Here is a 14,532-nt window from a genome sequence, read left to right on the forward strand (position 1 = left end):
TTAATTAAATATATATTAATCACCAAAACTGCAAAATTGAGAATTTCCTTGTCAAAATTTTAATTGAGGAGATGACAGTCCTCCCCTCCCAAATGTTGCTTGTCCTCAAGAAACTATAGTGTTGGATGTTGCAAAATATGTTCTCCCTCCCAAGTGGCATCCTCTTCAAGCAAATTCCTCCACCTGACAAGGAATTCTCTAACCTGCTCCTCAGCTTCCTCTCTCTCTCATGTAAAATAGCCTTTTGTGTCAAAATCAAATGCCCTTGATCATCCATTGGTGGTAACTTAGTGGAAATTGTCACTTGTTGTCCCAAAGCCTTTTTCAGGAAAGAGACATGGAATACATTATGCACCTTGCTTCATGGTGGAAGCTCCAACTCGTAAACTACCTCTCCAACTCGGTAGATCACCCTGCATGGCCCATAGAAACGAGGATGGAGCTTTTCAGCTCCCTTATGCTTCAATGTGGACTGCTTGTATGGTTGCAGTCTCAGTAAAACCAAATCCCCCACCTCAAAATGTCGCTCTACTCTACCCCTATCTGCATATAACTTCTGTTGATTTTGTGCCATCTGCAAGTTATCCTTGAGTGCTTTAAGGGTATCTTGGCTTTCTTGTATCCAATCTTTGGCCCTCGGAGCCTTGCTATCTCCAAAAACCATATCAGTAAATATAAATGCATCATAACCATATAAAGCACGAAAGGGTGTCATACCTATGGACATATGATATGTGTGTTGTAGCAATACTCTCCAAGGTGCAACCATTTCACCCACCCTCTCTGCTGTCTAGTCACATAGTTGCGCAAATATCCCTCTAACCACTTGTTGACTATCTCCATCTACCCATCTGTATAAGGGTGGTAGCTATTAATGTGAGTCAACTCCATGCCCACAAGGTGAGATAAATCCTTCCAAAATCCTCCCATAAATCTGGCATCCCTGTCAATGACAATAGTCTTAGGCAACCCATGCAGCCTAAACACCTCAACCACCTGCCAGGCTGAGTATCTAGCTGGAATGGCGAAAAAGTGCACAAACTTTATCAGCTTGTCAATGGCCACATAGATGTAGTCTCTCCCCTGTACTATTGGCAAACCTGTGATAAATTCCATCGATATGTTTGTTGACCACACTTTGTCAACAGTCCAAGGAAGCAAAATACAAAGACATAAATAAATTTTTTCAAAGTTCAAAGTCATCAACCAACACCATTGTATCATTGTAAACACAATTTCCGCAAGTTATATTGTAAATGATGCTAGTATGATTGTATAAATATGTAATAACACCTAGGTAAGCCTCTGATTTTGGCAACAAATTTTATCCTAGGAAGTTTTTTAACCTCACCGAATTATGTGTGTTTCTAAACATGGATAATCGACAAAGTTTTTCTTCCAGCTTAAACCCAAAAGCTAGGGTGGAATCTATTGACAAGGTATTAGATGAGTCCTAGTGTTATATCGAGTCTTTTGTAAAAGTGTGTTTGGGAATAATTTAAGTACATGTTTACCTAAACTATTTTATTACAAACACACTTGGTCTATACTCGATCATATTGTGTCTCGGAATTGGGTAACGTCATGAGGGTCTATGTGTAAGGGTGTATTCCCCCTTTGAGGGTTGAATTAATTGTAATATCTTGATGCAAAAAAAAAATGTTTAATGCATGACCTCTCATATTTAGATCCCATGGCTAAAATATTTGAGGGTGGAAAAAATTATTAATCCCCTCTAGTGTCAATTTTTTTTGTTGGCTAAATTAAAGTAAGATCCTAAGCTAGAAAATTAATTAATTTTGAGTAAAAAATAATTATAGAGAAATTAATTTCTCTCCAAGTGGAAAACAATAAAAAAAATCGTGGGTCAATGGAAAGTCAATTTTTGGAGGTCCCCCACCAAGGGAAAAATGGATATTTTAAGAAAATTTGAGCCCTTGGATCTTGGTGGTTAAGTCAAAGTCAATTTTTTGAGGAAATTAATCCAAAATATTAATTTTTGGATTAATTAAAAGTGGATTTTAAGAACATTTCGAATTTTTCCTCAAAATAAAAAATTCGACGGTGGAGATTAAAAAATGATCAAGTTATTTTTGATGGTTGAGATTATTTTGATGAAGATCAAGCTTACTAGTCGTTATTTTCCACTTGGAGGGTTTTTTTTCTATATAAAGAAGTCATTTGCTTCTATTTGGTACTTTATCTTTGGATGATGTAATTATTGAACACTGGTATTGAGCTATTGCTCTGTTGGGAACATTTTGTATCATAATAGAAAGACTTTGGGGTACAGTTCATGGTGTTTTTCTTTCGCTGATTTGTGGTATGTGTTATTCTATTTTGAGTTGAATATTGATTAATAATTGTTATTTCATTTGTTGGTGATAAGAACATTTTATTGATATATTACATCTTAGGTGATTTTATTCACTATATGATTTAACAATTTTCTTGAGAATATAATAGAGATTTACAGGCACGCTAGCCCTTGGGCTCCAAGTTCACAAACTGTGGGGAAAGATTGACTATGTTTGGGCTTTGAGATTTCTTTATGGTATTTGATTTTGTAGGAGGGTTACAACCAATATTTATTTTTTGAAATCTGTTCATCCATTGTTTTTTATCCAAAATTATTTCTCCAAAAATTTTGACATTTTGTAAAATTTATATATTTGTAAATAATTTCTAACCTATTTTTTTTGCAGCAATTGGGGTTTTACTATTTTTGGGGTTTTGAAATTTTGAATATATATTTGGGGTTTGGCATTTTTTTATTTATTTTGCAGGTGATAGCTCAAGGGTTTGAAGCAGTAAAATTTTCTAGGTTATTCATCCAAGCAAGGAAGGTTGATCTAGGCCCTTGAGGGTAAGATCTAGCCTCCCCGGCCTCCAACAACTCAACGTCTAGCTCAAGAAGGGAAGTCGTCGAACATTTTGGCAGTGATTTTCTGGCATTTTGGTATTTTTGCAAGTTTCCAGGAATTTTTGAAGCCCTTGGCCTAGTCGTTCAGCCTTTTGGGCCTCGTTGTGAGGCCTAAGAGCCTCCTAGGGCCCTCGACCTCCCTCTCTAGCCTAGTCGCAACCCATTTTTGGGTTTTCGTCACCTTGTAGGGCGTTAGACCCTCTTCCTTGGCCTAGCAGCAGGCCTCCAAGGGCCTTGGCCTCCCTCTAGGGGAGTCGTCTAGCCTTTTAGAGGCTTTGACCCCCCTCGTCCAACTTGGCCGCAACCTTGGGATGCCCTTAGGAGCCATCGTCCCCCCTTGAAAACCCTAGTTGTAACCCCTAAGGGGATTCCCTTGCCCTGCGTCAGCCCTAGAGGGCTTATTTTCCCTTGACGTGGCCTCATCTTCCTCTTTTCCCTTAGTATTTACCTTTGTTTTACCCTTCTAGCCCCTCCTTTGTCATTCCTAGCCCTAGTCTTGGAGTTTCCTAGCCTTCTAGCCTTTGCCCTTGAGGGTAAGATCTAGCCTCCCCAGCCTCCAACAACTCAACGTCTAACTCAAGAAGGGAAGTCGTCGAACATTTTGGTAGTGATTTTCTAGTATTTTGGTATTTTTGCAAGTTTCCAGGAATTTTTGAATCCCTTGGCCTAGTCGTTCGGCCTTTCTGGCCTCGTTATGAGGCCTAAGAGCCTCCTAGGGCCCTCGACCTCCCTCTCTAGCCTAGTTGCAACCCATTTTGGGGTTGTCGTCACGTTGTAGGGCGTTAGACCCTCTTCCTTGGCCTGGTAGTAGGCCTCCAAGGGCCTTGGCCTCCCTCTAGGGGAGTCGTCTAGCCTTTTAGAGGCTTTGGCCCCCCTCGTCCAACTTGGCCGCAACCTTGGGATGCCCTTAGGAGCCATCGTACCCCTTGAAAACCCTAGTTGCAACCCTAAAGGGGCTTCCCTTGCCCTGCGTCAGCCCTAGAGGGCTTATTTCCCTTGACGTGGCCTCATCTTCCTCTTTTCCCTTAATCTTTACCATTGTTTTGCCCTTCTAGCCCCTCCTTTGTCATTCCTAGCCCTAGTCTTGGAGTTTCCTAGCCTTCTAGCCTTTGCCCTAGCCCTGTATTCAGTCACCTTTGAGTTTTGCATTATTTAAGTGGTCTAACATTTTGATTTTGCAGCGATTCTAGGGCTAACTTGGTGGTTGTAAGTTCTCAAGTCCATTGGAAGTCCTCCTAGCCATCTACAAGGCCCTAAGGCCTCTTGGATTGCTCTCTAACCCCTCTTATTTCACCTTTGTCCTAATTTTGAATTTTGAACCATTTTATGACAACAACATATTCAGGGCCTAAACACACTCTAAATAAGCCTAAATTTACTAATTGATCACCTAATGCATTGACAAATAATCTAAACTTAAATTTAGCATAGAAGTGGTTTTTTACAGTTGGGTAATTTTCAGATCTGATATGTTTGCTACAACCACATAAAAATACCTACAACATTGATTAAACTTCATAATAGTGGCATAATAAATCATTGGTAATCATATTTTGTCATTATATTGTCACTTACACTCATTGGCCTTATAGCTCAATGCATATTTGATTAATTCTTAAGGGTTGTTATAATAATTTAAGTGCTGATATTTACTCCATAAAGATCTGATATAAATTTTGCAGTAGTGATAAAAGTGGTTGAAATCCATTTAATCTCATTTATCTTTTGTTTCTCATACCTTATGAAACTTGGATAAGTGTTTGATTGGATAATTGGGTGGTTTTCATATCGATGTAATCATATGATTATTGGTTGATCCATACTGCATTTCTGCATAATCATCATCTATTTGCACTCTTGCATTCACACACATAAATGTTCTAATCAAGTTAATAAGTTTTTAACAATTTTGGCTAATTTCTCTAAGTGATATTGTGGATTATCTCTCTCAATTTCTCATTACTATATTTTCATTGGATAAGTGGATTTATTGCTCATTGTTAGATTGAAAATCTCTTGTAAAATTTCTCTCTTGTATATCTAATTAACATATTTGTAATTTGTTTATCACTTGAGCTATTGTATATTGGCATCATTTTATGGCACCGTTAAGTTTTGAGCACTTCTTCTTGTGGTTGAGATTGCTATTCATTTATTGTGTACTTCATTGTTCAATAAAGATCATTGTAATCAAGTACTTAAGAACGTTAAGTAATCTAACCTCAAGAACACTCATATCTTGTTCAATAAAGATCATTGTAATCAAGTACATAAGAACGTTAAGTAATCTTTCTCCATCTTTGCCCATGGCTTCATATTATTTGGAAAGTGAAGGGGCCCCTTTGTACCGTATTGTCCACTCTTGCACATGGGTGATGGAACATGATAGTTTGAACAAACTCTTTGCCCTGCTACTGTAAGTCATGCCCACGGACAACTTCTTTATGTACGGTGAAAAATTAGTCATAGAGCTTTCACATGGTAGTCTCAAGTGTTGATTCCTCAACGAGTATCACTTTCTCCATCTCTGCCATTGCGGAAAATGCACTCTTCTCTCTGATTTATTCTGCCTCTTGCCTGGCAGCCTGTAAGTTCTTTTATATTTGTTCATTATTGGCCAATAAGAACTTAACATTTGAGCTCATTGCTCCTGCATAGGCCAAGGTGGCATCGACAAGGGAAGTTGGATGCTTTCTAATGTCTAGCACTATCACCCTTTCCTTCATGAATGCAGGTGATGCGTGATCATCCGGAAAGTGCTTCCTCTGTGTTTTTACAATCTTCTTCTGCAACTCATCAAATGAAAGATTGTACACATCCATGACCGAATCATCATCAAGGAGAACAACCTCTCCTTGCTTGCTCGGGACTGGTTCCGACACTAGAGGTGGTGGATATTGAGAGATGCCCTCGAGTGTTCTCGACATAAGGTCAGTGTCTTCATTTTGTGGCTCCTGCTCCAACTCCATGTCTGTCACTTCAATTAGTTGCTCAATATGCTGAGAAAGCTTCCTATCCTGCATCTGTTCACCCTCTTATTTAGCTGTCAATTGTTCCGACTCCTCGACCTGTATGGGCGTTGTTTGCTCTATCATCGCGCCTTTCCTTTCTTCTTCCTCCTATTTTTGTTTATCTTCTCTTTCCCTCCTCCTCAACTCTTGCTCTTCCTTCAACTCCTCTATCTCTTGCGACTTTAGTTATGCTTCCTGCAACCTTTTCTTTTCTCTCTTTCTTCGCTCTACTCTCTTTATCCGCTGCTCCCTCTTTGCCTCTACTGCCAAAGCTTCTTTCTCCGTGATAGGATCTGCCCTCAACTTGCAGCTTTGCTCTACCTCTAGGTTCTTGGCAATCTTCCTCTTTCCCTTGTCCTGCATTGGATTGTTGTTGTTGTTGTTGCTTCCTGTGTTGTTGCTACCTGCAAAGTAGCCTTCCAAGCTATGGCTATACTGACCGTCTCGTGGAGCTTGGAGTCATTGTAACAATACCTTCAAGGGTCCTCCTCATGCTAGTGAAATGTCTGGTGGATCCATGGATAATATACATTCGCAGAGTGGGGTTTGCAAATACTGTGGGGATCATACGGATTAAACTCTTCGGTGCCAAACTTTAACTTCAATATCTCCTTAACTTCAGTATCTACATTTTTCCAGTTCTTAATCTCGTATAATCCAATCCGCAAAGGAAGAGCGGGCCATGGTGCTTTCTTCTTCCTATGTGATCCTGTTGATAACCCTGTGGAAAGGTGATATGAGATCTCTTGCATGACCAGCTTGTTTGAGGCATACCTTGGTAGAACATGCAGATGCTTCTCTTTGCCAAACACTCTAATGAATGTGCCACCGGGTGAGGCATACCAATCTGCAATGTTAAGTATCGCCTCCATTGCTTCTTGGGACATGCAAGGTGGATCCTACTCAAAGATTATCTTGTACAACGGGATGATGAAATGGTCAGTTATCCTTGTCATTACTCCTCAGTAGTTGCAGTCAGAAAGCAACTTGCAATAAATGTTGACAACAGTCTCTTTCGGTGCTCATGTCAGGAAACTGTTGTTGGGCACAAATTGTATCCAGTAAGTATGCAGACATGTATAATCTTGCTTTCTCATCCTTGGTTGGATTTCGGGCATTAGTCATATGGATTTTCAATTGATGAGTCAATAAGTTCGACCAATTTAATGACCTTCCATCACTCACTAATTGGTCCAGTACAACTACCCAACCTTCTGGAAAGGTCTCTGTGCTCTCTTGACTGTATATTCAGCATGCAAAGATGATAAAAAATTGATAAGCCTTCCTGAGAGACTTTGTCTTGTAAACATGATTGGGTGTCTGTCTGAACTTTGACGACTCTTTCACCCAGCGCTTAACTATATCTCTCATGTTCACCTGGCTATGGGTGGCATAGAAAAGTGTGTCCATGCGCATTACTGACTAAGGTAAATGATACATCTATCCCGCTGGCACTACTTAATGTCATAGTCTCTGGATCTGTGTGTGAGACAATCCAGTTGATAATGTCCGCACATGGGAAGGCGGGGTACCTGCATGCAACCTTGTATAAACCTGACCGCTGGATACTGATATATACCTGTCAGTCCTCTAAGTCTTCCTTGAAGTCCTCTGCAAACGTATCTTTGATTTGTTGCCATGTCAACTTTGTGCCCTTCTCAGTGAACAACTAAGTGTTTGCATAAATTACTAGATTAACTGACGTCTGCTCTACTTCTTCCCGAGTACTGCTCTCGACAGTTTCCTTTGATGCAACTCTCTTAGAGGTCATGTTAACTATAACTTCTAGAGAGATGCTTAACAACTTATGTACCTGTAGACAGGGAGGAGGTTCATGGCAGGAAATTGTTAGCTTAAAACCAAAAGCAACTCCAAGACAAGACCAAGCAAAAACCCGGGCTAACGCTGGAACAAATTGCACAATTTTGGTTCTCAGAGGTGACTGGCTGCCTGCTGGAATTGCGCATTGCGTAGTCCCAATAGTCAGTGGGGGAGGATTGCTAACTGGGACTGCGCCCAACAGTCAGTGGGGGAGGCTTGCTGACTGGAACTGCGCATTGTGTTTGTCCAACCAAGGGCTCCAGAGTGTTTGTCCAACCAAGGGTTCCAAGACTAGTAACTCAACCCAAGTTTTTCCAGGGATTCTAAAGTGTTTGTCCAACCAAGGCTCCATGAACTAGTAACTCAAACCACAACCATAAGGAGCATGAGAACCAATCAGAAATAATCAAGTGGGAAACCTACAACACCATGGCTTTCATGAAACGATAAGGCTAGGAAAATCAATGTCAATCCAGGCAATCCTCAATGCCAATGAAAGATCATAACCAAATAACCACATGCATATATGATGCATGCCAAAACTAGGAAGAAAATCATACATGCAACTCGATACTTGCAAGGCAATCCCCCTATAGCTGTTGATCCCGTTGTCCCCTTGCACTTTCCTAATTTTCCTTTGCCTTCTTTCTCTAGACCAATGAAAACTAGATTGCTCCAAGCATGCTCCAACAATGCTCCAAAGTTTCTCTAAGTATCCAAGAGTATGAGAGAGAGAGAGAATAAAATGAGAGTGCCAAAGACTGAATTAAAAAAAGCTATGAACTGATCGTCAGAATCCTTTTTATCATTGAGGCCTCTATTTTCTTCATTTTCCTCTATTTTCCCTTCAATCTTCCTTAGATGCAATTATGTGACCTTTCACCTTCCTTTTCTCCTATTTTATATTATTTCATAAATAAAATGCCAATTAATGTCTCTTTGCCTTTGAACACCCTCCTCCCACATCTACCCAAGTAACCGGTCAACCAGGGTAAACATGTGACGGGAAGTTACTATGATATGATTTAACCTCCTAATTCACCTTAAGGAAGTGAAACAGACGGAAACACACCATGTAGACCTTCCACATTAGCAACAAGACTCCTAGGAATCATCCCAACCTCTTAGGTAACTAGCCCCTAGGTCTCACTGTCTTTTTAGACCATTAGACTCCCGGACGCTCCCTTGATATGGGCATGCATGTGTCCAGAAGGCTCTGGACACTCCCACAGCATGGTATGCTAGCGTCTAGGGACTTTTCTGCCCAGTGTTGTGCCTATGTCCCCGGGATTTGAGCCACTTTTCAGGCCCAGAGCCTAGGTCACTGCCCATAAATAAATGACACCTTCAAAACAGAAAGATAACAATGGAATGATGATACAAATGCAATTATTTGAACAAGGGATTGACTGGACCCCTACTAGCCATGGCATGCATTTCGTCAAACATATCACAAATATGTAATCTACATGTGTAAGCAACGGATCTAAGCATAGGGGTCTCATACTCATCTCAAAATTGTTAAGAAGAATTTATGCCTTAACACATTAGCTACAGTTTCATCCATTGGGCCATAGATACATTTTTCATTCATTTACAAGTGAAAACATGATGAGATCCATACATAGCCACTGTCATAATACATGTTCATAACCAACATAATAACAATAGAAATAATAAGGCAACAACAAACATATAATCCACATATAAACCAATATAACACTCATGAAGTAACAAGGAGAAATAACCTCATATTAATGATGCAAAATCCAACCCAGGATGGGACTACCATGTTCCACCCGACCATAGAATGGCTGAGCCAAATCTCTCTTCATCCATTCACCCCCGTTCCATATTCCAAGCACGAATGTGGGACTCAAACCAAAAGAACCAACTAGGGCATCTCGAGGCTAAACCACCTCACCCTTATCAATAGAAACCAGGCTTTACCATAATCCATCCTGGATCACTAGGCCAAGACAATAAACATGTGATAACAGGCTTTACCATGATCTCCACCAGATCACTAGGCCAAAACAAGCATGGATTCCACTGGATTTCTCCACCTACACCGTGAGGAATATTCATGTCTCCTAGTCTCTCAGGCTTTACCACAATCCACACCAGATCACTAGGACCTAAACCAAGACCCACTCTCCAGCTTTACCATATATCCCAACCTAGGATTACTAGGCTTGACGGAGAGCACCCACCTCTAGGCTTTACCATATAGCCCACCATTCACCGCTTGAGGATTCCTAGGCCCACCCAGGCACACAATACCTGGCTTTACCACAACCCACAATCTGGTTCATGGGTCACTAGGCAAGTGGCTTTACCGCAATCCATAGTCTAGTTCATGGATCACTACGCCATGTGTTCTTCCTTCCAGAGATCCACCTCACTCAGGTTTGAATCCATCTGGCAATCTAGCTCAACCAAAACATGAGAACCCCATCACACCATGGCTATTCAGAAATGGCAAGGCTAGGTTGAAAGCACTATCACACCTTGTAAAACCCATGTCATAACAACAAAGAACCACATTCAATACCATGCATGCCAAATATAGCAAGGAATCCTACAAAGAATCCTTCTGAAGTTGCTTGACCCTACTCTTCCTTGCTTGATATTTGCTTCCTCTTTGCCTCCTTTGCCTTTCTTGATTCAACGTTGAGCAAAAGCCTGCCAAGTGATCCTCAAAAACCTTTTTATCAATGATGCCTCTATTTTCTTCATTTTCCATTATTTTACTTCATTTTCCTCCTCACATGTAACTTGTGACCTTTCACCAACCTTTTCTCCTAATTTCCATTATTTTCACAAACAAATGTGCCAAAAATATCATTTTTCCTTTCCAAAGCCTTTGCCTTTGCCTTTTCCAATTTCCTTTAGCCATAATAACCGAAAAGAACACCCACTAGGACGTTTTTCCCACCATTCAACTTGGCATATGTGTCCCATGACCATGATCTTATATTTTTATATTTACATGGATTTTTAACCAGAGTTGGTACAGAACCCTCCCCCTTGGGGGAACACCATCCTCGTGTTCAATGACACCTATAACCAACAAGACTGTTGAAAACAAAACATACTTCCCATGGAGTTTTATAACATAGCTTGTTGTAATATTTACAATGACCATCTGCTAAAACATGACAAAATACCGTTTACTGGAGCTTATAACACAACTCATTAAGATATTTACAATAATAGCCACATATACACACATACACATTTGCTTCACCCAACAAATAATCATACTGTTTATGGAGCTTTATAAATCCAGCTCGATACAATATTTACAATAATACACACATATACATATGCACATTTTCTCAACCATCAAATAAAAGGATATGATGCCTACATCCACAACAAGGGAATCCAGAGGCTCACACCTCCACCCTCAAAGTAATACCAGGATTCACCTCCTTCCCAGAAAGTCCAGAATCCACTGCAAGGTCAAATTTGCATCCAATGTTCAACGTAATAATCTAGCGCCAATTATCCTCTCAATGAACAGTTATCAACTCATTTTTTCAGGGCACACTCCCAATGTGAATTTGATTCCATCTGGCAATGCTAATGACCAAAACAGATATATCCCCAACCTTCCCTTCTCTGCTACACAATCCCTTGGGCAATCCAGTTACCCCCTTCCATGCAATCACTCACCTTCCAAGTTCCATAGCATCCCCTATCCTAGGTGATCCATCCCTTGGCAAGGCTTCCTCGCATCGGAAGGTCAAACAACGAAGGCATATACCTACCTCAAAACCATCATACCGGTCATAGCATGCTCATGGAAATCAATGGACACTATTGGGTAACAATGCCTCACAATGGCCCTGCTCCTGAATGCTTTACCATCATACTGCTACCTATTCCAATTTCTTTCACTTCTACTGCTAATTCTTGCAGTTAGTTTCATCTACCCAACGGGGAATTTTCGTGCTTCCAGTACCAAGCAAATAACTTCCATTAGATTCAAAATAAATTGAAATAAATTCACATCATACCTCATTGGTAGCTCGTCAATAAGGTACACTTGCAATCATGTTTACTTCCTGCCATAACAAGTCATACTAGTATCTTTGACCAAATCATCATGTATAAACATATCACATCAGGGTAGCTCAAAACACAACCATCATAGATCAAAATCATAAATCACATATAACCATCATAAACCAAAATCATAAATCACATGTAATCATTATAGACCAAAATCATAAATCACATGCATAATAAAACTAAAAGAAAATACGGATACTTATCCTCTAATCAATCCTTAGCTTCTACCTTTGTCCTTATTATGTACCCACACTGGATCGGTTGCCACACCCGACAAACACGTAGTGCCTTCTCCTAAACCATGTGCACATACACATAGTGTTCATCCCACACATACAACCACACACGACATACAACACCATGCAATACATGCACCTACACCTGACATACCACACATACACCTACACCCAATGTACAACACAACACAATACATACTCCTACATGTGGTGTACACCACCACACAATACATACACCTATACTCAATGTACAACACAATAAATATACGTACACAAAGTACAACCCTACTATCTTTTCCCTTAATGTACCTAGTCTCGAAGTCAAAATAATTGATCGTAGCCAACCACCTAGCTTGCATAGCATTCATAATAGGTTGGTCAAACAAGTATCTCAATTCACTGTGATCACTCATCAAGATGAACCTCCTGCCAAGAAGATAGTGTCTCCATATCTTCAATGCGTGGATGATAGTTGCCAACTCAATATTGTGCATCACATAGTTCTGCTCGTGCTCATTCAATTTCCTTGATTCATAGCACACTACTTGTCCTTCTTGCATAAAAACCCCACAAAGTCCTCCGTTGCAAGCATCTTTACATACCAGAAACTCTTTATTCGGATCTACAATCTTTAGAACTAGAGAATTTGTAAGCAATTTCTTCAACTGCACAAAACTTGTTGCACATTACTCTGTCCAATCAAATTTCTTTCCTTTCCTTTGCAAAGATGTAATAGGATAGGAAATCTATGAGAATTTCTTGATGAACCTCTTATAATAACCTTCTAACCCCATGAATGATATGACCTCATCCATGTTCCCAGGAGTTACCCATTCCATGATAGTTTTGTTCTATTCCAGGTCCACAGTTATGCCTTCCTTAGAAACCACATGCCCCAAATAATGAACCTATGTATGAAAGAAACTGCATTTACTAAGCTTGGGATATAACTAATTCTCTCTTAGCAGTTTCAACATTGTTGCTAGATGTTTTCCATGCACTTCCTCTTTTTTAGAATATATCAATACATCATCGATGAATAAATCACAAACTTATCCAAATAGGGACGCAACACATTTTCATCAAACACATGAAACTAGTTGGAGCATCAGGCAAACCAAACAACCACAAAAAACTCATAATTCCCATACTTGGTCCGAAAAGAAATCTTGTAGATTTCCTCTTCTTTGATGCCTACCTCATGACATCATGATCTCAAATCGATCTTTGAGAACAACGTTGCTCCCTTCAACTAATCAAACAAGTCATCGAGCCTCGACAACAAATACATGTTTTTAGTCGTCACCTTGTTCAAATGTCTCCAATCAATGCATGCACTTCTTCTTCACAAAAAACACTAGTGCACACCAAGGCAACACACTTGGGCTAATGTATCCCTTGTCAAGCATTTCCTTGTACTGCAACTTTAGTTCCACTAACTTTGGAGTGCTCATCTTGTATGGTTCCTTTGATGCTGGTGTTGCCCCTAGTACCAACTCAATAGAAAAGTCCACTTCACTGTGAGGCGATAACTCTGAAATCTTTGTTGGGAATACATCTTGAAACTGTTGCAAAATGAGATACCTCTTCAAGACCTCAACATCCTCAACATCCTTATCATTTTCACTGGAAATATGAACTGCAAATAATACACATCCTTTCCTGCTACTATGCTTTGCCTGCATAGTTGTAACCATTCTAATTGATGTCGCCTTCTTCTTACCCTACAAGATTCTCTATTCTCCGTTGTTATCCAAGAAATCAATAGCCTTTTCATAACAATCCACCTTAGCCTTGTGAATATACAACAAATCCATACCCATAAGCATACTATATGATCCCAATGGAAGCACATTCAAATGCGTTGATGTAGGCATACCATTGAACGCAAATGCACAAGCTCTTACCCAATGATGAACTCTTTTCTTACTACATATACCCAACTATACTAACCAAGATTCTTCATGCATTTCTTTATTCAATCCACACTTATCCACCAGGTCAGGGTTAGCATAACTATAATTAGATCTAGGGTCAATCAAAATAGAAACAACTTGATCACAAAGCTTACCGTCCATCTCTATAATAGATGCTTGGTGATCCACCTCCCTATTATCCAATGCTGCATAAATCTAAGGAATACTCTATCAAACATTCCCACCGTCTGTGCCTCCTAAGCACTATAAATCTGCAGTCTACCACCCTGATGTTGTGGACAATCTCTCTTATGATGATCCTTGCCACAAGTCCAACACTATAAAGGCTTCCTGCCATCACCCTTGTTTTGCTACTCCAAATGAAATCCCTATCCTCTTTTAGATGCAATAAACTTCTTGTGTGGTGATGCATTCTCTTTGTTTCTTGTGTCCTGTAGTCTTCCTCACTTCTTATCCCATTTTCCCTTAGCCTTGTCATCACTTTTCCAATCATGCTTATATTTAGACCTATGCTTCAATTCCTC

General features: G+C 40.0%; 1 protein-coding gene across 1 annotated transcript; it reads right to left on the bottom strand.

Moving 5' to 3' along the window:
• Positions 1-361: 361 nt before the first annotated feature.
• On the bottom strand, positions 362-715 carry LOC149236055 (uncharacterized). Its single transcript, XM_089368757.1, has one exon. It carries the CDS (start codon positions 713-715, stop codon positions 362-364), a length of 354 nt encoding a protein of 117 aa, XP_089224883.1.
• Positions 716-14,532: the final 13,817 nt, after the last annotated feature.

The sequence above is a fragment of the Pinus tabuliformis genome, chromosome 8 (genome assembly GCF_031772625.1).
Source record: "Pinus tabuliformis cultivar Carrire ecotype Pingquan chromosome 8, CPIR1, whole genome shotgun sequence".
NCBI lineage: Eukaryota > Viridiplantae > Streptophyta > Pinopsida > Pinales > Pinaceae > Pinus > Pinus tabuliformis.

Bases quoted from the DNA above. Each gene is read 5' to 3' on its own strand.
- LOC149236055 (XM_089368757.1), bottom strand. From the start codon at position 715: ATGACACCCTTTCGTGCTTTATATGGTTATGATGCATTTATATTTACT.